The sequence below is a fragment of the Phascolarctos cinereus genome, unplaced genomic scaffold (genome assembly GCF_003287225.1).
Source record: "Phascolarctos cinereus isolate Bilbo 61053 unplaced genomic scaffold, phaCin_HiC Scaffold_4;HRSCAF=312, whole genome shotgun sequence".
Lineage (NCBI taxonomy): Eukaryota > Metazoa > Chordata > Mammalia > Diprotodontia > Phascolarctidae > Phascolarctos > Phascolarctos cinereus.
This window is the reverse complement of record NW_027555847.1, coordinates 360,349,154-360,369,886: the sequence shown is the minus strand read 5'-3', so window position 1 is coordinate 360,369,886 and position 20,733 is coordinate 360,349,154. Positions and strand designations below refer to the sequence as shown.

Genomic DNA, 20,733 nt, shown 5'->3' with positions numbered 1-20,733 from the left:
CTGGCTTGTAAGATAAGACACTTTCTTTATTATTAATATAATGAATACTTTATTATGAATATGTATGAGTACCTTCCATACCCAGTACCTCCTGATTCTCTTCTTAAAGAAGTAGTCAACAAGCCTTTGCTCTCTTTAATTTATTTGTCCTTAAACATACTTTCCAAAATTTTTCAATGTCTTTATACCCATTTTTGCATTGAAGTCATGAAGTATTAATATATGTTGACTTGATTTGGAGGACCTCATAAAGTTCTTCATTGAGTTTTCTTTCTTTAGCTTTTGCAACATGTTGGTTCAAAAACTACAACTGGTACCATAATGCTCCTTTTGCATTTGTTCATGTTATGACCACTGCAAGGTGAGATAAGATTCCTATGAAATGAAGTTTCGAATTATATTTGGATGCATAATAAAACCAACTCTTAACTAACTCCTTTCTTTGTCTCTAAGTAAGAACCTATGAGCCATCCTCTCACTTAGCTGGAACTTTCTTCCATCTCCTGGCTTCGTTTATCATGAGGATGTCAATATTCTTGGGGTTTAGTTCTTCCAATAACATATCAACAGTTTGGTCATCATATTCAAGCTACCAACGGTAAAAATAATGTTTGTCAATGGTCTAAAATCTATATGACTCAGTATCTCCTGCCCCTCTTTTCACCTCTGTTACTCTCACTGAAGAATAGGAAGGATGCTGTAAAATATTAAGGGTCATTTAATATTTTACCTATAGGATGCCAATGACCCAAACCTACTAGAGATGCACTTCCTGAAGTTAGTTAGGCTTGTCTTTAGAGAGTGTGGTCTATTTCAAGGACCACATTCAAAGCCTTTCCTGCTTAGTACAATCTCCCAGAGTTTGCACTCCTTTTTTTTGGCATAGTCTTAAAGAACTCAACATTAGATGGGCATGGTGGCACATGTCAGTAGTCTCTGCTGTTGGGGAGGCTGAAGCTGGTGACTACTCAATACTCGATCACTTGAGTTCAGGAGTTCTGAGCTGCATTACAGATAAATTCTGAATGGGTGTCTGTACTAAGTCCAGCACCAATATGTGAGCCCCCAGGAATGGAGGGTCACCAAGCTGCATGAAGAGAGGCAAAGTGGTCCCAGTTGGAAAAATGGAGCAGGATAAAGTTTCTATGCCAAGCAGTACTAGGGTCAAGAAAGGCTTGGCTATACTTCCAGCCTGCATAAGATAAGAAGATTCAGTATCACCAAATCCCTCAGAAAAGAACTCAGCATTACCTCCACACCACGTTGAATCACTAGAGTGGGACTTTTATGGAAGATTCAACCTATGCAATCATAAATCTTCAAAATCTAGTTCAGGGGATAGGTACTGATATTTTAACAGTACAACTCAATATAAAGCATCATGTGTGTGTGTGTGTGTATGTATTTTAGTCAGTATTTAATAATATAAGCCATTCTTTCTGACATCTTGGAACACTCTCCTATGTTTCATATATTATTTCTCTAGTAATAAAGCTTCTGTAAACAAAATGTGTCAGTAGGATGCACAGACCACTAGACACAACAAATGTTTGTTAAATTCAATCATTACCAAAGGCATGATAGGTACGGCAAAGCTATTCATCTTGTTAAATCACTGAAGAACTCCTTCATTATAATAAAAAGTAGATTTTTACATAATTTGTGCTAGCTTTGCTTAAAAAAAATTACTTAATACTTATCCAGAAACCAGATAATGAGTTTAGTTCTGCTATAATTTTAGTAACAGAAGGGATTTACTGCATTATTCCCATCTAAGAATTTCTAACAAGAAACTCATGAAAAGCTGCCCCGTGAAAATTAGCACTCTATTTTCACCATTAAATCAAATTATAAAGTGGCAGAGACATATACAAGTTCATAGGATTGAGAGTTAGATTTAGAAGGAACCTCAACAGTCATCTAATCCAACAAAGAAATCCCCATTCTAATATACTTGATAAGTAATTTACCCATTATCTCTCTGCTTGATGACCTTCACAAGAGGTAACTTTCACAAGATGTCCATTTTTGGACAGCTTTAACTGTTAGAGAGTTCTTCCTGATGCCAAGCCTAAATCTGACTTTTTGTAACTTTCCATCTGTTGCTTTGGTTTTGTTTCCTGGAGTGAAAAAGAACAAGTCTAATCCTTTTTCCACAGAATAGTTCTTTCAATACTTATAGACAGCATCATTTCAACTCCTCAGTCTTCTCTTCTACAGGCTAAACATCCTCACTTCCCTTAAGAGAAGCCTCATGACATGGACTCAGGGCCCTTCACCAAACTGATCATCAAGACTGAACACACACACACACACACACACACACACACACACACACACACACACACAGAGCTTTACATTGAGACTATTACTTAAAATCTCCTTTAAGTATAAATAATTGTTAGTTTACTAAACAGTACTGTTGAATCATACTATGAATAATTCTAGGCTACTTTAATTTCTTTTCATCTCTTCCCTAATCCTTCAGGATAGTGTGACAATTCTGAAACTCTTTAAGAATAATTAGTTGTATGAAACCTACAACAGTTATCTATTTCTGTAGACCCATAAGGTGGAAATCAACTAGTGAAGTAAAAAGGGGTAAGGTGGTATAAATACAGACTGACCACCCTCCAGAAGGGGGAGAAGGAAATGGGTAGCCATCCTATACATTTTCTTCCATATCAACAAGACTATCTCCTTCTGAATGCTTTCCAACTTATCTCTCTTCAACTGTGACTCTCACAACTAAACATAATACTTCAGATGTAGTTTGATTAGGACAAGGGTTTTTAAGCTTTTTTGTGTGGTGGTTCTACTGGCAGTCTAATAAAACCTATAAATCCTTTCTCAGAATGTTTTTAAATGCTTAAAATAAAATAGATAGGATTGCAAAGCTGTTATAGTGAAATAGTCATCAAAACAATGAAAAACAAATTCAAAGGCTCCAAGTTAAGAACTTCTTGATGCGAGGAAATTATAGGAGGACTATCACCTCCTTATTCCTGAAAGCTGTAGTCCCCTTAATGTAGCCAAACACAAGACTATCTGAGGCAAGGACCATTCAGTGATTAAGACTAGGTATGAAATGAGGAAGAGAAAGGCCTTTTTACCTTGTCAAAAAAAAAATCAATCTGGGAGGAAGACCCTTAGGGTTTCTGGCCAAAACAGAAACAACTGCTATTTACATTCACTCTGAGGCCCAAACAATGACTAAGTAGAGTCTATTTGTTGGCCAATCAATGAGAGCCAGAGTGATTTGGGTTTAAGGCTTGATCCTTAAAAAAAAAGTTTCAGGCAGCTAGGTGGTACAGTGGATAGAGCACCTGCCCTGGAGTTGGGAGGACCTGAGTTCAAATTTGACTTCAGACACTTGACATTTACTAGCTGTGTGACCCTGGGCAAGTCACTTAATCCCATTGCCTAGCCAAAAAGAAAAGTTTCAGTGATTTTTTACACTTACTTTGGGGACAGCATGCACAAGTAGGGGTATGGGAGGGAAGGAGGGAGGGAGGAAGGAAGGATCCAATTCGCTTGCATTTCCTGGCATCACCTCCCTGATGTCATAGTCTTCTTTGAGAATGAAGGACAAACAACAGCCAAATATCTCATCAGCTGTTTCAGCTTACACATCATACTGAACATACACATCACCAAAACCCCTAGAGATTTTTCAGATAAACGTCCACCTATGTGTCCCTTTCCTATATCTGTGAAGCTGATTTTTAAAATCTATTCAATTTCATCTTTTTTTAGATTCAGCTCAATAGCCCAGAGGTTCCTGAATTTATTTGATCTACCACCCCCTTTTCAAAATAAAAACTACTCAGAGCCTCCCTGGAAATCTACTTTCTTTAACCTTTTAAATTTTTTAAAAATCTGCATCATTTAAAAAAAAATTTTTAATGATGTATCTTAAATTTAATAATTTATTGTAAATTTGTGGGGTTTTTCCCACACCGAAATTTTGATGATGCAATATTGTGTCACCTTAACGGTATAGTATCATATTGTAAACAAGTCATCACACACACATATTCTGGCCTATGCACACTGGACAGATTCCCCCACAACGCCCAACATGCTTGCCCGCCAACTGCTTGTTAAGACCTGCTAGCAAACTTGACCATTGATAAGTTATAACTTTCATTACATGTGTTTATTTGGAAAACAATATAATCACATGATTATATTCAACTTTAACTCTGTTACAGGATAGATGAAACAGGTACCAACGGTTTTTCAACATTTTGTTATCTTCTTTCCTTATGCCGCTGCCCCCATATTTTTATTCAATACCTACCAACTGCAGTCGAAGCTACTACCCCACTCCACCCCCATTCATTCCAATGCTGGTATAACTTATTTTGGGGACTTCTGCCTAACCTTTCAAGATCCTTTTGTATCTCAACTCTTCCATTCAGTGTATTAACTAGCCCTTCTACGTAACTATCTTCTGTAAATCTCCAAGACATCCAGCACACTATTCATACATTTTACCCAAGTCACTGCTTGTATGTTAACAACATGTTCAACATAAGCACAAAGTCAAAACACAGATCTCTTGGTCCCAGAAAATTAATCAAAAACTTGAGAGACGTAGGCTGTACAATAGTATAATTAAATGGATTTAGAACAGGATGGTCAGTCCCAAAGAGGAGTTAACAGTAGTTCTATGTAAATTTGGGATCCATGCTTGGCCTTTTGTTGTCCACCATTTTTATCAATGATTTGAATAAAGGCATACATTCAAACTCATTACATTTGCATGTAAAAACAAATCTGGGCTAGAAAGCTAACAGACTGATTAACAGAACCAGCATTCAAAAAGATCTAGGTAGGTAGTGATACAGGAAATGAATCTAAAATAAAAGTTATGGGGAAATCTTATGCTTAGGTTTAAAAAAAATCAACTTCATAGGTTTGAGATAATGGGAAAGGAATGTTAGATAGCAATTTGAAAAACATTTCAGTGTGAATGAACTACAGAATCATGGACTCAACAGTGTGATATGGCAGCCAAAAATATTAATATAATCTTATATTGGATTAAAAAAAAACCACACTGCCGATCACGGCTACCATCTCCTGACAGAGAAGGTATTGGACTCAGGGTGCAAAACTGAAGCATCTTTTTTGGACATGGCCAATGCAGGAATTTGTTTTCTTTGACTATGCATGTTACAAAAGTTTTGTTTTCTTTTTTTTCCAGTGGAAAGAAAACAGATTTTTGTTAAGTGAAAAAAATTGAATTTAAAAAATAAATATAAAAATAAAAAATAAAAAACTGTTCTATATAAATCCTAGTGTAACAAGCAGAATCCATTACTGTTTTTTAAAGCCAACTCTGGTTCTCTCATTAGATAAATTGTCTTAGGAAGATTTTTTATGGAAGTATAACAATGTTTTAGATGACTACTTCCTCTGAAACGTTATTTTATCACTAACCGTTTTTGTAAAATGTCCATACTACAGTTAAGCAGATAATGTTTGAATACAGATTAAAAATTTATTCTTCTGTAACAAATAAAATCAGTGGTCTAAGTTAATGAATGTTTAGCAAATAGGTTCAAAGGTGGTTTCCTCAGAAGTTTTCAATGTTTCAGAAAAAGTATAAAACCAAATACTTTACCAAGTACCAAGTCTGATAACACTGGAATCTTGTTTATTCTTTTCTATTTTAAAGGAGTTATTTAACCAATTCTTAAGAAATCCTTGCAATAAATAGCATGACCTTCCTCGAAATTATCAGTACTAAAATAAAAGCTCATTAGGGGCAATCAAATGCTACACTTTAGGTAAGGATGAGGACTAAGGTACTAGTTTTACTGGCTGGACTCAGCATAAATCTTAATGCAAAATAATAAAACATACATGAGGTATAAGCCTTTCTATTATAACCAAATACCTATAATTACAGCCATCTACAAAGTTCTTCCTACATATACTTATACAAAAAAAGTATATGGTATAGAGATGACATTTTTCTTTATCTCTTCTGAGCTATAGACAGATTACACCATCATATGATACACTTTCCACTAAAACTGGTCCTATTCCAACTGACAAAGTTTGTAGTCAACTAGACATTTTAAATTATTCAGGATATAAAGTTGGAATAGATAAGCATCATTCAGTAACTGAATTCTTGTTTTTGTTTTTTTCATTTAACTGATACATTATCGAGGAAACAACAAAATCTTTGAGTATTTCTTCCCATTTGAAACATTTCTAGATATATACATGTCACAGTAACAATCCACTTTATTCTCATAAAGACACGATGACTTCTCAAAGTAATTATAAACCTTTTAAAATGAGCAGTTTTAAATATAATACTGTGAATATTGATAGGTCAGAAAATAAAATTCATACAAGTTATGATTTATAAAGAGAAGATAGTTTAATCAATGTGACTTTCTACTTTTTACATAATGAACTAATTCTTTTAGTATTACATTATTTTATATCTATTTTTTCCCCAAAACAAATCCTACTGTCTATTCCAAACTCTATTCTTCCCCCAATCACTCAAGATACCTCTTTAGGGTCCCTAGGATACAAAATTTGACAACCGTTATCATATTAACTCACTGCCTAATTTCTTTCAAGTTCTGTTTATATGTGTCACCATACTCTATTTAAATCTGCTTACAGTTATGAAACAGGATTATTTCCAAATAACTATGGTGATTAAAAAAAAATGTTAACAAACTTCAACACTTATTTTTTATCTTTATGGCTTACCACTAAGCAGTTCGATCCAGTTCTGGACTGTTTCTGGAGGCTGAGTTTCCTTAACATGTTTCAAAGCTTCATCAAGTAAAACATCCCCAGTTGGAGCATCTGACTTACAAATCACCTAAAGCAGAAGTAATAGTAAGTGAAAAAATGCAAAGATTTTTAAAATTAATTCATCATTTGATGAAAACAGGAAAAGTTACATTACTAGAAGTCTTGCATTCAAACCCAAACTTTGCTTATTTGTTTACTGGAGCTGAGTCTGCCTTTCTTTCCCAGACTGGAAGTTCAGTTAGTTCCTCAAGCATGGCAGCCATGACTTCCTGCTTCTAACCTGGGCTAGTTAGATCATTCTTATGCAGTCTGGTGGTCCCTCACTCCTGGAAGCTGACCAGGAGACCTAGCCAGCAAAGCCTTAAGTAACTCACAACTCAGGAACTCAAGTAATCCACTAGCCTCTCCAGCAGCAGGAATTACAGGTGTGCACCACAATAAACTGACTCTATGTTAAGTTAAATAACCAGATATGTGCCTAACAAAGTAACCTATAATCATAAAAAGTACATTTTACATTTCAGTGCAGTATTAATCAACAACATTATATTACTCAATAGTCATTTCCAGCTATTTCTTTTTTTTAATAAAAAGCCCAAAACTTACAACACAGCAATTTAAATAGAGAAGGCTTCTCTAAAGACACTTAAGGGAGAGATGTCTCAAATGGTTCAGGAGTGACAGGCACCCAAAAAAGGGAGGAAAATGTCCAGCAATAATGGCAGCTAAGAGAGAGGAAATGGGGATGCTCAGGGTGAGGCAATGTAGTACTATGATCCCACCCAAATATTTGGAAGAGTGTAAGAATGGATGATATTATGTCACGGGCATTTTAAATTATGAGTAAAAGAGTGAAAAGGATCCCATCCTGGAGGGTGGGGAAAAGAGAGAGGTTGAGGAAGGATAAGAGGGAACCATGTATGGCTCAATGATTCATCACCTTGAGATAGGGAAGTGATTATCATTGGGAGGAGTATGAGATAAAGTGTCCAGGACTCACAGGTCCAAGGTCCGTAAGGAGTCAAGTGTTGAGACAGAGAAGAAAAAGCTGTCATGGGAAAGAGATTAGAACTCTAGTTGGACTCTAGAGAGCAGAACTAAGAGTAGCTAGCTGCTGAAGCAATTTAGGCTTGGTGTCAGAAAAACTTTCCTAACAATCAACTTGGTTCAAAAGTTGAATAGGTTGCCTTGAGAAGTGTGTGTATAAGGGGATGGAGGTGGAGGTAGTATTCAACCAGAGGCTAAATGACCATTTATCAGGTTATAGTATAAGGGTTCTTTATGGTGTGGTGTGGTGTGGTGTGGTGTGGTGTGGTGTGGTGTGGTGTGGTGTGGTGTGGTGTAGTGTAGTGTAGTGTAGTATAGTATAGTATAGTAAAGAATAGAATAGAGTAGAATAGAATAGAACAGAACAGAACAGAACAGAATAGAATACAGTAGAGTAGAGCAGAGCAGAGTAGCATAGCATAGCGTAGTGTAGCATAGTATACATGCAGGGATTCTTGAGTAAAGAAATATATTTGAATAAGGAAAAAGGAAAACTTCCATTTGAATTGTCTTAGGAAGATTCTGAAGATCACCTGATAAGATAAGGTACCCCACACTGAGGTCCTTCCTGGAGCTGAACTGCCAAGCATTAAAACTCCACTGCTGGGAGAACAACTCCAATTGGGGAGTGGGGAGGAAAGATATGTTATTTGAATGCCAAACATACCTTTGCCTAAAAGACTATTCTACAGAGGACTCAGACAAACAAGGCAAGTGCTCAAATGGATGCAAGAAGTGACACAAGGACACTTTCAAGGTCTCTCTGAAGAATTTTGGAATCAATAATCAATTGGAGACATCACAGGACCCTATGGCATGCCCTCATCAAAGAAGGTACTATGCTCTATGAGTAAAGCAGAATTTCAGTAGCTCAAAGGAAACATGAGATGCACAAATTTAGAGACATCTCCACTTCAAATGTTTATGTGAACTACTTGTGCCCAACCTGTGGTAGAGCCTTCTGAGCTCATATCGGTTTGACCGATCACAATTCTGTTACACTGTACGATGACCCAGACATAGTGCTATCATTTTGGTCCTCCTCATGCACAAAGGACAACAACCAACCAACCAACTATAGTATAAGGGTTCTTGATAGAAGCTACAGTCCTTTCTAGCTCAAAAGTCCTGATTTTCATTTGGTGATCCATTTGGTAAATAATATGTGATATGGCTAGAGATGTGAAGTCTATGACATAGGTGGAAGAGGCATTTAAAAGCAAAGCCAGCCTAGAAAATCCAGTACAATCTGATTCAGGTAGCTAAATGAAAATAAAACCTGCGGGATGGAGGTAAGAAAGAAGGCAGCTTCCAAAGACTTCAAGGAAATAGAGTCCGAGGATTTTTGAGCTAGAAAGGACTGTAGCTTCTATCAAGAACCCTGGGAGGTAGATGCCATTGTCATCTCCATTTTACAGATGGAGTAACTGAAGCAGGTTAAATGACTCACCTATGGTAGTCACTCAGCTAATGTCTGAGGCAGAATTTGAACTTAAGCCACTTAAGTTACTCCAGATCCCTTGCTTTGTTCACTGGACCACTTAGCTGAGGTGGACAGGGACAGGCACTTGATGGGAATGGTGATTGGGGCTTTGGGGGAGTGGATTGACAGTGCAACTAGGAATAGGAAGAGTTGATAGGAGTATGGTTTGAGAGGAAAGGTAGTTTTGGAAAAGGTAAACTGCAAGATAGTTGGGGTTTTCTTGAAATAATGTTCAGGGAGAGCCAATCACCAATCAGGAGAAAGAAGGACTAAGAGTGGAAGTTCCTCCAGGACGGAGTCTCTGTTTTCTAGTCCTTCTACCCCACCTACTTCTTTCCAGGCCATGGTGTCTCCCAGGGCTGTTGTGAGGATCAAATGAGTTAAGCACTCCTGTGCATGCCCCCATCACCTCAAACATGGATCAGCCTTATGACTGGTCTCCCTTCCTCAAGTTTATCACCACTTTAGTCCATCCTTTAGTCAGTAGTCAAACTTATTTCCTAAAGGTCAAATTGATCTTCCTTAAGTGTAGGTCTGATCATGCCACTGTGTCCCTTTTCAATAAAGGCCAGTGGCTCCCTATTATCTCCAGGATCAAATATAAAACTTTACATAACCTAGCTCCTCCCCACCTTTCCAGTCCTCTTACACCCTACACATCAAACTCCCTCCTTAACACTTACTTTTGATCCAGTACCACTGGCTTCCTTGATGTTCCTCAAACAAGATACTTCATCTGGCTCCAGGCTATCACTCCTGCCTGAAATTCCTTCCCTCCTCATCTCTGCTTCCTAGCTTCCTTCAATAAATAAAAAGCCATAAATGCTTACTGACTGATTCCCTTAAATGTGCTAGTTTCCCCATTAGAACGTAAACCTCTTAAAAATCTTGGTACCAAATTTCTCAGATAAGTGTTTCATATCTAAGATACAAAAACACATGATACATGTAAAACCAAAAGGCATTCCCCAAATAGAAGTGGTCAAAGGATATGATCAGTTCACAAAAGAAGAATTGTAAGCCATTAACAACCATATGAAAAAATGCTTCAAATAACTAAGTAAAGAAATGAAAATCAATACAATGTTTCAATTCACTCAGCACACTGGCAAAGATAACAGAAGTCAAGGTAGGAAAGGTGAGAAGACAAGCACACTAGAGGATTATTGGTAGAGCTGTGAATTGGTAGAACCATTTTAGAAAGCAATTTGGAATTATGCAAGTAAAATGACTAAAATGTCCGTACTTTTGTGACCCAGAAATTCTACTACAAAGACTATACCCCAGGAAATCAATTTTAAAGGTCAAAGTCCCTATGTGTGTCAAAATATTTATAGCAACCCTTTTTGTGGTACCAAAGAAATGGAAACAAAGTGAACGCCGATTAATTGGGGAATGGCCAAATAAACTCTTGTATATGAACATAACTGAATATTATGCTGAAAGAAACAAGAAACAATGAAAGCAAAGAAGCACAGGAAGACTTACATGAACTATTAGATTTAAAATGAAGTAAGCAAAGCCAAGAAAATAATGTGCATAAAGTTATAGTCATGTGAAAAAATACTCTAAATCACTATTGATTAGAGAAATGCAAATCAAAACAACTCTGAGGTATCACATCACAAATCTAATTGCCTAACATGACAAAGCAGGAAAATGATAAATGTGGGAGAAGATGTGGGAAAACTGAAACACTAATGCATTGTTGGTGGAGTTGTGAACTGATCCAACCATTCTGAAGAACAATTTGGAACTATGCGCAAAGGGCTACAAAAATGTGCATACCCTTTGACCCAGCAATACCACTTCGAAGGCTATATCACAAAGAGATCATAAAAATGGGAAAAGGAGCCGCTTGTACAAAAATATTTATAGCAGCTCTTTTTTGTGGTGGCAAAGAACTGGAAATTGAGGGGATGCCCATCAATTGGGGAATGACTGAACAAGTTGTGGTATATGAATGTAATGGAATACTACTGTACTATAAGAAATGATGAGCAGGTGGACTTCATAAAAAGATGGAAAGACTTATGTGAACTGATGCTGAGTAAAATGAGCAGAACCAAGAGAATGTTGTACACAGTAACAGCCACATTGTTCAATGACTGACTTTGAAATTTAGCTCTCCTCAGCAATGCAAGGATTCTAAGACAACTCCAAAAGACTCACAATGGAAAGCTATCTACATCCAGAGAAAGAATTATGGAGTCTGAATGCAGATGGACGCTCTCTTTTTCTTTTATTGTTTTGTTTTGTTTCTTCTCTCTCTCGTGGTTCCTCCCATTAGCTCTAATTTTTCTTTACATCATGACTAATGGGAAAATATGCTTAATATGAATGTACAAATTGAGCTTATATCAGACTGCACACTGTCCTGGGGAGGGGGAGGAGAAGAAAATTTAAAACTAAAAATCTTGGGGCAGCTAGGTGGCATAGTGCATACAGCACCGGCCCTGGATTCAGGAGGACCTGAGTTCAAATCTGGCCTCAGACACATAACACTCACTAGCTGTGTAACCCTGGGCAAGTCACTTAACCCCACTGCCTAAAAACCAAAATCTTATGGAAGTGAATGTTGAAAACTAAAAATAAATAAATAAGTTATTTTAAAAAGAAAAAGAAAAAAAAAGAAGCTATTACGCACAACTTCTCTGCAGAGAAAGGAAGTCTATGACTACGGAACAACCACATGTGCTATCTGATTTTTTACAATACACTGATTGGTTTTGCTGGGTTTTTTTCTCCCTCTTTTTCTTTAAAAAAAAAACACCTTTTTAAAAAATAAATTTAAGATTTACAATTTAAATTTTAGATTTAAATTTTAAATTTTTAAAAATTTCTTTCTTTTTTTTTGTGAGTCAATCGGGGTTAAGTGACTTACCCAGGGTTGTGGCCAAAAAAAAAATTTTTTTTTCTTTAAAAGTCTCCTTCCCACTTTTACATATAAATTGCTTTCCTGGTATTTGTTTTATATTTCCCTCATCACCACCCTCCTTTCCCTATCTACGGAATAACTCAGGTGTCACCTCCTCCACTACAGCTTCCCTGATCTCCCCTCCTCCAATAAAAATTATCTGCCTCCCATCCCAATCTCTTAGGCCAAGCCTGACCTATACATTTAACCCCTTTCAAACTTGCACTATCTATCTATACATATATACACACATATATTACACATACATGTATATACATAAATATATATGTATACAGGTATCTATACTTCTATGTATGTATGATAATTAAACATGGTATCCCACATCTTAGTGACATTTTTAAGCTATTAAAGTTTTAACTTTGGGGACACCCTAGGGTTTGTTTTTTTTTTAAAGAATCTAAGTTTCATGAAAGAAGACTCTGGCTTGGCTTTTTTTGGTGGGGAGGATTTTGTTTTTTGGCGAGGCAATTTGGGTTAAGTGACCTGCCTAGGGTCACACAGCTAGTAAGTGTCAATGGTCTAAGACCAGATTTGAACAAAGGTTATCCTGACTCCACGGCCAGTGCTCTATCCACTGCGACACCTAGCTGCCCCTTCTGGCTTGGCTTTTGTATCCCCTGAAATTATGTTGGCACATAGCAAGCACTTAAAAAATGCCTTTTCACTTAGGGAAGAGTTTTTCTCATGCATAATCAAGGTGTGAGAAAAGTTTCTTTTCTAAGTCACAGACACAGAGACATGGGTCTTTTTTAGGTTTGGTTTTTGGTTTTGATGTTTTTGTTTTGTCTGGACCTACGATTAATTAAGATTGGCAAGTCACCTGTAAGTCTTGACTGGGGCACTGACAGGTTTGAGTCAAGCAGTGCCATCCATCTACTATACATATCTCAAAAGCAGGACTTAAGCTCTTGTCCTTCTGATTCCAAAAATGAAACTCTACATTCACTACATAATGCTGCTTCTCATCGATATACCACAAGGCATATGGAGAAATTACCAAGCTAAAAGACTTCAAGAGGGATACGGACACCAGACTACATCAATAACTGATACCCAAAAAACCATACTCCAGAGTCTGGGCACAAATAGCTTTGCCATATAAGCAAACCTACTTGCCAAAGCCTCAGCAAGAAAAGAAAAATAAAAGTGAGGAAAAAAGCAAAAAGTCCAGAAAGAACAAGCAAGGCAAGAGAAAGTCTAAAAAGAATTTTTGTTGTTCAGTGCTGTCCAACTCTTCAGGACTCCATTTTTCTTGGCAAAAATACTAGAGTGGAAAAAAAAAGATACTAGAGTGGTTTGCTATAATGCAGCTCATTTTACAGATGAGGGACTGAGGCAAAAAAGGTTAAGTGACTTGACTTGCCTAGCGTCACACAGCTAGTAAATGTCAGAAGCCAGATTTGAACTGAAGAAGATAAGTCTTCCAGCCTCCAGGCCCACAGCTCTATCCACTTTGCCACCTAGCTGCCCCTAAGAATAGTCTCTATAATTAATTAGTGCTCAAATAAAGATGAAACCATAAGAACCTTTAAACTTGAAACTTTCATGCCTTTTCATCTACTATCATACCACCTCTCTCCATGTTTTCCTATTCTGCTTTTTAGCAAATCACTTTTTGTAAATCCTAAAAACTCACACTTTTGTAAGGAAAGTGAAAAGATAACCTATAATCACATGCTTTCTTTTCTCTATTTGCTAAGTGCAAAGTTTTCCAGAATTCTAATTAAGATTTCCTGTGAACCATACAGCCTCATCTTCACCCTGCCACGAAATGCATAACCTGCTTCCACCTCTAGTTCAGAAAATTGTAATTAAATGTTAAATATAGAGACTTAGTAAAGGACCCAACAACAGACTGACCTTTTGTTCCATGCATCATCTTTGTAATTGGCCCTAGATCATCTCTAGTCACCAGGCTTTTATTTGTCTCAAGCACTAGAATGTAAACTCTTTGAAGGTAGGGACTGTCTTGATTTTGAATATGCATCCTCAGAGCGGGGAACACAGTGAGGGCTTAGTAAATGCTTTTCATTTATTCAGACATGCAATAAGAATATGTTCTAGAAATGCAAAGAAAGATAAAACAGCCCCTACCCTCAATCAAGCTCACAATATAATGGAAGAGTCAAAATGCAAACAAATATGTACAGAATAAATAAAAACTAATTAAAATAAGCACTAGAACTAGGAAAAGTTTCCAGCATAAGTTATGATTTTGGGTGGCCCTTGAAAGAAGCCAGAAAAGCTAAGAGGTGAAAATGAAGAACGAGAGTATTCCAGGCACAAGAGAATAACTTGTTCCACCAACAACAAAGAGCTTAGTGTCACTGGACAGCAGAGTACATGGGGAGCAGGGAAGAGGGGAAGAGGTAAGAAGACTTGAAAGGGGAGTTGGGGTGGTGGGCCTAGGTTCTGAAAGGCTGTGATCACTAAAGAGAAGATTGTGTATTTGATCCTGGAGGTGAGAAAGAGCCACGAGAGTTTACTGAGTTTACTGGAGACATGGTCCAACTTGACTTCAGGAAAGCTGCTTCAGGGGCTGAACGGAGAATGGACGGGAGTGGGGAGAACTGTGTGGCAATCAGAACAACCAGCAGGCTATTGTAATAATTCAGGAGGTGCGTGCCTGAACAGGGCATTGTTGGAAAAGAGAGGGTACGAATGCAAAAGAATTTCAGAGACGAAAGGCCTTGGCAGCAGACTAGTTAAGGGGGGGATGAAAGGCAATACGGAGTCATGGGTGACACCTAGGTTTTGAGCCTGAAGGAGTAGGATGGTGGTGTCCTTGAGAGTTCAAGGGAAGACTGGAAAGGGTGAGGGTTTAGGGATAAAGACAATGAGTTCAGTTTTTCCTATATTCATTCAAATAGGGTCTGGGTAATCAAGGGACGCCTGTTATCTTGCTGTAGAATACTGGGAGAGGAAACTGAATAGCAACACAATGACTTTTTGGACCAGTATGTTCAGTTTCTCTGTCACTGATTTCACTCCTGAAATTCAAGTATCATTACTGTTACACGCGATAGTAGCGGCTCTTCTTAATACAGTCCATTAAGATTTGCAATAAACTTTTTACAAGCATTACCTCATCTGATGCTCATAATGAAAAATGCAAGCATTGTTATCCCATCTTACAGACCAGGAGACTCTGACTCAGAGAGGCTGCAACTTACCCAGGATCACAAAACTAATTCACTGTCAAAGGCTGGTGGAACTCAGGTCTCTCTCTTCACTACAAATTCATGCTGTTTCTCAATGTACTATACTAGGGAAGGTATATATAGATATATGAAAAATACACAGTTCCTGCCCTCTTGGAGCCAAGTCTAGTAACATTTAAACTATACTGCACCACAGAAAAACAACTCTACGTGGAACTAACATTTTGTAGCTTGTCATTTGTAAACCAGAAATTTGTCTCTTTTTTTTCTTTTAAATGTGTAATTCAAAAAACTGTATTTTAATAAACGTTATGTTATTATGTCTTGGGCAAGTCAGGCCTTGGTTACAACAAATGCTCCTTCTCTTTAGGAAAGGTTCCACCATGGCAGCAGGAGAGGCAGACCCTGAATCTGCCAGAAGTTGTTGGCCCCAGAGGGATCGCATCAGTGTGACTCCTGTTGCACTGTGAGCCTCTCTATACAGGGCAGGTAACAAAGCACACTTTGAAGAAATGCTTTGTCTTTCTCTTCAACCAGGTACTGAGGGACATACACTTCCTAGTGTGCAAATGGATGAGCTTGCAGTCAAGACATCCACCTTGCTGTGCATCCCTTAGACCCCCATGTATTGGACCACCAAGCCTTGCTATCTCCCTTTAGAACATACCCCCCACATTAGAACTCAATGAGAACAACGACTTTGCTCACATTTCCCCCAAGGATTAGCAAAGTTCTTGGTACATCAGAAAACATTTAAATAAATAATTTCCCCTTCTTTCAATGATTATTTTCTGAGGGTCTAAAATGCGCCTTCTGTTGACAAACCTTGGCAAACTAGATAGTCCACCACCTATACTTGAACCCTTTCTGCCTTAGTAAGACCTATCAGACTTATGACTCTGCTAACATGGCCTCTCAGAGCAGAGGGTGATTCTCTGCCATAAGTCATCAAGATATTCTTTGGCCATTACAACTCAAAACCATGTACTAATAAGGCTTTGTGATCTGTATCAGTGAAAAGAATACCCATACCACTGAAAACACAGGTTCTTCAGTGTCTCTAAAGTCATATAATACATAAGTTTTCCAAATAAGGGAATCCAAGTAACTGGAGCTAATCAATTTACATTTTTTAATATTCCCAATTGTTTTGATAGGTATCTTCTCAAAACATATTACATGCTTAATCTCATCTAAGTAATCTAACAAAATATGTTAAAATAAGTAATTTTACAGATATCACTTAAAGCAAGTCTTCCAAAGAGGCAATCTGATCCACAAGAAATACACAGATCTGATTCCACTTAGTCAATGAAAAAATTAAAAGAAAAAGTTTAAAAACTTTGCACTAAAAAAACCCCTCAAACTTCTTAGTAAGAAATAAAACATTTTATTCTTTAATTCCAAATTGTTCTTATGTCTTTCATGTTTAAAATCCAATACCCTCCCCTCTCTTTTAAAAATATAAGACAAAAGTCAAGGCTGAATGGTAATAGAATCAATCTTCAGTATGTCATAAAAATGAAAATTATTTGAAGCAAAAGACTTATCAGGATAAGAATTATTTATGCTCTTCTTTAGATGGAAATTTAACCTGATAGAGGAAAATAATCTTTAAATGTCGATATTTTTAAAACAAAAAAGTGCTATTCAATTATCACCATTAACATCTTTTTAAGTGTTTGAAACTTTAAAATAAAGCTAGGAAAGAAACCTTTGCTTCTCTCAAGTCACTTGGGAAATTAACATAAAACAGAACAGTAGGAACTGAGCGCCTCATATTTACTCTAGATTTGCTGAGTATTAAGACATCATAAATGTTTTAACAAGCTACAGTTCAAGTAAATCAGGTATTTTGACTTCATACTTTTATTACTTGTTATCAGTGACATCACTGCTTAATTTTCCCTCCTTTTTCCTCCTCTTGAACCCCATCCTACCTTAGTTTTCATAATTCACAGATCCAGAACTAGAAGGAGAGACCTGAAAACAGGTCACTAGTCCAACCCCCCTTTATTTTACAATTGAGGAAATTGAGGCCCAAGGAAATTAAGTGACTTGCCCAAAGTCACACAAGCAGCAAGCTGTCAGAGGCAGGATTTGAACTTGGGTCCTGATTCCAGATAAGTGCTCCTTCCCCTATAACACACTATCTCCTACTTTTCACCAGCTTAATATCCTTCAATCAAATTACTCTTAGGAAACTGTTCGTGTCTGGGTGTCACATTTTAGGAAGGATATGGAGGTCAGTCTTTAAAAGGAGGTAAACAAGGATGGTAATAATGGGCCTCCAGCTCATGACATGAGGACTGGCTAAAGAAACTGCGTAGTTTAATCTAAGCAGCAATGACTTTGAGGGATATGATAGCTTTCCTACTGGGCTTTTTTCAGAAGATTAAACTTGTTTTGCTTCAGAGGACTAAGATCAATGGTTAGACATTACAAAGAAGAAAATTTAGGCTTAATATAGGGTAAAGTAGAAACTGGAGTTTCTCCTTACTAGAAGTCTCTAAGCAAAAACTTGATAGTCATTTCTTTGAGTATGTTACAAAAGGAATTCCTGTTTAGATAGAGATTTGATCACACAGTGTTTGAGTTCTCTTCCAATCCTGAGATTCTGTGATGTTACAAAAAAAAAAAAACAATCTAAATTAACACTAAAGTATGAATGACTGATAGTCCCTTTAACAACCTTACTAGAAGTATTTTCATTTTTAAAATGAGGGTGGTTAACACAAATTTCTACCAGGCACTAAATAAAAACCATGAAATAGTATTACTTACAAAAATGAAAACATTTAGTGTAACTTTTACACAGGAAAAAAAAACCTTTTACACAAACAAATAGTTCTGGTTTTAGGGTTGGGGGTAATTTGGGAAGGAGCCAATTCTAGGAACTAGACAAAGAAGATTTTGTGTTCCCTACCTAGCTCCTTTCCCTACAAGAGGAAAATGAGTAGAGTAATAGTGCCATTTTTATTTATAAGCATTCAAAGTGTTAAGGTGGAAATATCAAGAATCTCTACAGTACAACATTGGTTTGTTTGTTTTTTTAATTTTAAGAGGGTGATGTTTTAAACTTCCCCTCCAAAAAAAAAAAACCAACCTCATATAAGAAGAGTGGTAATACAGATTATACAAAACAAATATGGTCTTATTATATTCAGGAACATTTCAGAATTTTCTGAGAAAAATCCAAGGCACTATACTCTGCTTTAAGAGAAGGAGAGGAAAAGAAAGCGTTTGTAAAAGACTCACCACAGAGTAACCAACACTGAACACTTTCATTACATCAAGAGAAGTAAGATCTGTCTACCTACACAGAGACTTAATTCTTAGAGTGTTGAAAGCCGAATTCTGGAAAGTATTCAAATGTTACTGAAAAAAGATAAATAGAAACAGGATAGCTGGCTCATGAATAGCAAACTTTTGTAGAAAAAAGAAACATTTTGCCAGTTCCTTCAGAATTATGATTTCAGAAGCACTAATTATAGTTCACAATCTATGAAAAGACCTGTCCTAACTTAGCTTAACAAAATATATTAAGCATAAATGTACAATAATCTAATATATTAGCCAGAGTTCGGAATCTTTTTCATGCAAAAAAGATGGATACAGACTACTTTCAGATACCGTTAGAAACATACTTGAATTTAAGTGAACCAATTTTTAGCTATATCATGTATTGAGTTTTGCTGGAGAAAAAAAAGGCTTCTTCCTTAATTTCAGAAAGTTCGATGAGTAGTAATGTTTTTCATTTGGAGACAGTTTCCACGTTCAAGGTTCTTAACCAATCTCTAAAGAAAAATAGCCTGTATCTTACCTTTCTCGTTAAAAGACTTTTGCGCCTCATTCCACAAGCCTCTAGTTGTAGGCGCCCTCTCAAAGCTAATTCAATTAACATACAGCCCCGTAATCCAGATGATATACAGTCATTCCAAAATGATGTGTAGCCCTGTTTAAAAAAAAAAAGTGGTGGTAAAATATCTAATTTTCTTTGAATTCAAAATCAAACTGTTCTGGGGATACAACAAAGTTTCTTGCAAAATGCTCTGTCTTTCTAGCCCTTTACTAGTCATACCTAACATTCCTACAAAACATATCACAATATAAATATATTATATTTATGTCTCAATATATCTGTATATAAAATACTGAGAAGGTCTGCTCAAGGTAAATCATTCTTCTAAATTTAGTTCCCTTATATTTCTTTAAGTAGAGATGAAAAACTAGTTTTACAAATAGAGAATAGATGAATACTGAGAAGGGAAAAAGTTTTGTCTTCCCCTACGTGGTATTCTATATATTTACTGCAACTAAAAATTCTGATTTCAAATATTCTGTTCTTTTTTCTTTGCAAATCATCCAACTGCCCCAGAATTTCAAATATTTTAACAAATACTGAAATCAATCTAGTCAGGAACGCTACAATGAAACATGCATAAGTCACAAGAAAGTAAAAGCAATTTAAAAGACAAAAGAAGACACATTACAAGTACTCATGTCTGTATATCTATGTATGTAGAGAATACAACATAGCAGTGGCAAATCTGGCTACTGCAATGCCGTCTACACATAAAAGATCACATTATGATATATGTACATACATATATAGTATGTATGTATGTATGTATGTATGTATGTATGTATATGTATATATCCAAAAGGATTTTAACTTTTATCAATATGACAGAAAATTCAACTAAACAAGGAATAAAAGATGATCAAAAAGAGAAGACAATTTCAATTACATAAATTTAAAATTTATGCATGAACAAAATCAACGCAGCTATTATGAAGCAGCAGTGGATGGGGAATATTGGCATCTGCTGTCTCTGAAACAAGTCTGATATCCAAAATACATAATGAAATTTGCACATACATAACCAATATCCAGGTCCAAATAGATAAGTAGTCTAACAAAGGAGGTGAACAAAGCTTTTGAAAGTACTGTAAATCAACTACCACATCAAAGGCTGATCCAAATCATTAATTATAAAAACAAAAAACAAAACTGAGGTTTCTCCTTTTTAGCAAATTAACAAAAATGACAAAAACCAGAAATAATAAATGTTAGTGAAGCTGTCAAAAGATGGATAACTAGGTGGCTCAGTGGATAGAGGAGCAGCCCTGGATCCAAGAGGATCTGAGTTCAAAACTGATTTCAGATACTAGCTATGTGACCCTGGGCAAGTCACTTAACCCTAATTGCACCCACTCCCCTCCAAAAGAAGACAAATTAACATGCTACTGATGACGTAGTGAAACGGTCCAATTATTCTGGAAAACAAGTGGGAACTAAAGAGTTC

General features: G+C 36.5%; 1 protein-coding gene across 1 annotated transcript in view; it reads right to left on the bottom strand.

The window, feature by feature from the left end:
* Positions 1-20,733, bottom strand: part of GOLPH3 (golgi phosphoprotein 3) — a 59,377-nt gene that overhangs the window by 14,567 nt on the left and 24,077 nt on the right. Inside the window, exons 2-3 of the mRNA XM_020995174.2 lie at positions 19,248-19,379; positions 6,748-6,862 (exon numbers count right to left, since the gene is read on the bottom strand). Of these exons, the coding sequence (XP_020850833.1) occupies positions 6,748-6,862; positions 19,248-19,379 (247 nt within the window). The remainder of the gene's footprint in view (positions 1-6,747; positions 6,863-19,247; positions 19,380-20,733) is intronic.